The sequence below is a fragment of the Vicia villosa genome, linkage group LG2 (genome assembly GCF_029867415.1).
Source record: "Vicia villosa cultivar HV-30 ecotype Madison, WI linkage group LG2, Vvil1.0, whole genome shotgun sequence".
NCBI classification, from domain to species: Eukaryota; Viridiplantae; Streptophyta; class Magnoliopsida; order Fabales; family Fabaceae; genus Vicia; species Vicia villosa.
The window spans coordinates 126,737,428-126,740,522 of NC_081181.1; the positions used below are offsets into that span (position 1 = coordinate 126,737,428).

The following is a 3,095-nucleotide window of genomic DNA, read 5'->3' on the forward strand; positions in this document are numbered from 1 at the left end:
TATATATATATATATATATATATATATATATATATATATATATATATATATAAGGCATCAGTATTTATTTGGGGAATTTTATTTTTTTAAAAATAATACTATTAATAAATATTTATTTTTCAAATTCATTGAATATCTGTGCTATACAATGAATTAAGTCAAATACATTAATTATTTACTAAAGTTAAAATTAGATACTATCCATTTTTTCTAGTGTTGTTGTGTTTATAAACCCCGCCCTTTGAATTGAATTCACCAACCTTTTGCCAAAGTTCTCAAATTTTGTTGTCTAACCAGAAAGAATCTTCTCTAAGGTATTTTTACTGAATCTTTTTTCAATCATTATTCGTTATTTATCTACTTTATATTGTAATGTTATTTTTTGGTAAACTATATTAATTTCTACAACCTTTTAGTTATTTTGTTTGCCAAACACATCTAAGCTTGTTTGTTAATTGGTTTCTTACTTCCATTAAAAATTTAATTTTTAACATAAAGTTTATAATTCAGATTTTCTGTGTTTAATTAAAAGAAATGAACTATTTGTCTTCTCTTGTTTGATTCTTAATTTGTTTGATTCTTATATATGAAATGTTAATTTGTGCGTTTTTTTGTTGTCTTTTTTACAACTTAGTGTTGCCATGAAGAAAAGAACGAATGGTTCAATTGCAGTTATAAGGGCAAGCCAAAGAGGTAGTGAAGCAAAAGAGAGTTATGAACCTTACTCTTATTTTTTTAATCTTCCATACAATGTCATTGTTCACATTTTTCTTCAACTTTCAATTAAGACTCTTCTCATTTGTAAATGTGTGTGCAAAGATTGGAAAACTATGATTTCAGAACCATATTTTTCTAAACTACAATTTGAATGGGCACAAAATTGTTTTATGGTTAGGACACTGGACTATAAACGAGTGTCAAGAACCTTACATCTTCTTGAGTGTGAACCTGAAAAGTTTGAGATTGGAAGCAATAGTCAAGCGAAGCTTGAACCTATATTCAAGCTTCCTCTTCGTGATGCCAAATCATTTAAGGAGAGAGAATACTCGAATAAATCCAAGCGTCCTATTCGCTTAGCGAGGTTATTAGCTTTAGAGAAAAAGAAAGAGAATGCTAAAAGGGGTAAACAAAGCCTTTATATTGCTTCCAACAAAGATCATGATAAGTTTAATATTGTGAATTCTTGCAATGGTTTGCTTTGTTTGTGTGAACCAACTACCAGAAACCCTCTAGTGATTTGCAACCCAGTCACGGGGGAGTTTATAAGACTTCCAAAAGCTTCTGCCAAGATTCTGGTAAGAATGCAGGTGAAATCTGGTCTTGGTTTCCATCCTAAAACTAGTGAATATAAGGTGGTAAAAATATGGATTAAACATGTTAAACAAGGCAATGTCTGGGTGTTTGATCGTGCAATTCTTGAGATAAACACACTTGGAACACCATCGTGGAGAAATGTTGAAGTGGATTCTCAATTTTCTATTTCAAAGCTTAAGGATCCGACTTATGTTAATGGCGCGCTTCATTGGATAATGCTTGAGGGTTCAATATTGTGTTTTTGTTGTGAAAGTGAGAGGTTGCAGTCATTTCCTTCTCCTACGGGTGTGTTTGGAAATCATAGTAATGGATATGTTGCTCACAAGCATATTAGAATGGGAGAATTAAAGGGATTTCTTTACGTTTGTGACGTGACTAATTTCTCAAATATAACAATGTGGGTTATGAATAAATATGGCATTGGAGAGTCATGGACTAAGGTTTACAGTATTGACACTTTTGTCACCTCTATGAGACAACCCGTTTTATTGCGTAATGGTTATTGTTGGCCTATAAAACAATTTGACCAAGGTGTTGCCATATTTCTACATCATTATGGTAATTCTTTTATATACTATGAACCTAAGAAGTATGGATTCAAAGTTTTCGGAATCCATGGGACTAGTTCACCTTTTTTTGAAGTTATTCCACATATTCCAAGTCTAATTTCATTGACGGATCTTGTGAAAGGAGAAAATATTGAGGTGTTGAATATCTACTCAAGGTAAGAACTTAACTTTTAATATTTTGATTCTATTACTTATCCATTCTTTCATAATATTGTTGTAATTTATATAGGTGTGCAAAGTTTAAATTGCGGGAAGAAAATGAAGTTTTTTCCTTGGCTCAAGAGATTGTTTAGAATTCGATGCTACTAGTTCTTCTTCATCTTTTGGTAACTTAATAAATACTTGAAGAAAAGTATCCTCCATTTTCGGTGGATGTAACAATTCATTTTTATACAGTTTGTGAGTTTTGAAAAAAAATTAATGATCTTGTTTTAGGATGCAAATGATGTATTTTTTTTCTCGTAAACTTTATTTCTAATCTTTATGGTTTTATGAGACTGGATTGTAATCTTATTAGTTTGGTTTAGAAAAAGACTGATTATTGCTCAACTTTTACATTTTGTTTCCTAATCTCCTATATGTGTTTTACTTCATTGATCCTATCTTCCTAGATTTTGTAGTTTTAAATGCTCATTGAAAAGAGTTTATGAACCCCTACGAAATATAATGGACTTTTTATTTGAATAGCTTTGAAAGAATTTATTAGATCAAACATTTTAACAATTGAAATTTAAGTGTTCTTTTAATTCAAAGAATGTTATAATTCAAAGAAAATGATTATTGTACAACCTCTTAATTATGTTTCATAGATATGCTTTCTATTTTATTCTTCAAATGTAATATCTTTATTGATTCTAAATGTACACTTAAATTTATTTTTATTGTTCATCTTAAATGTGACAAGAATAAGGCAAGTTAGTTAGTTAGTTAGTTGATTTTTAAAAATATAATTGAATTTAACCAACTTGTAAAACATTTAAGAAAATTAATGTAGTTTTTGTTCTTAGTTGTTTGTTGCTATATAAGTAAGAAAACATTGAATGTAAAGATAAGATTGTGTATAATCCAAAGCTTTATTAACTCTGCCATGGTTCTTTTATTGCATACTCTCCATGTTAAAATTTTCAGTATTAATATGATATTTTCGACCTGTGATCAAACTCTATCCTTTATAATAAGAGAATTATTTTGTTCACCAATCTCATCTTTCTT

The 3,095-nt window shown here is 29.2% G+C and overlaps 1 protein-coding gene across 1 annotated transcript; it reads left to right on the top strand.

Annotated features, from left to right (window-relative positions):
* Nucleotides 1–641: 641 nt before the first annotated feature.
* LOC131649962 (F-box protein At3g07870-like) lies at nt 642–2,176 on the top strand. The gene is made up of 2 exons (XM_058919702.1): nt 642–2,038; nt 2,113–2,176. The coding sequence occupies exons 1-2, from the start codon at nt 642–644 to the stop codon at nt 2,174–2,176; spliced, it is 1,461 nt and encodes a 486-aa protein (XP_058775685.1).
* Nucleotides 2,177–3,095: the final 919 nt, after the last annotated feature.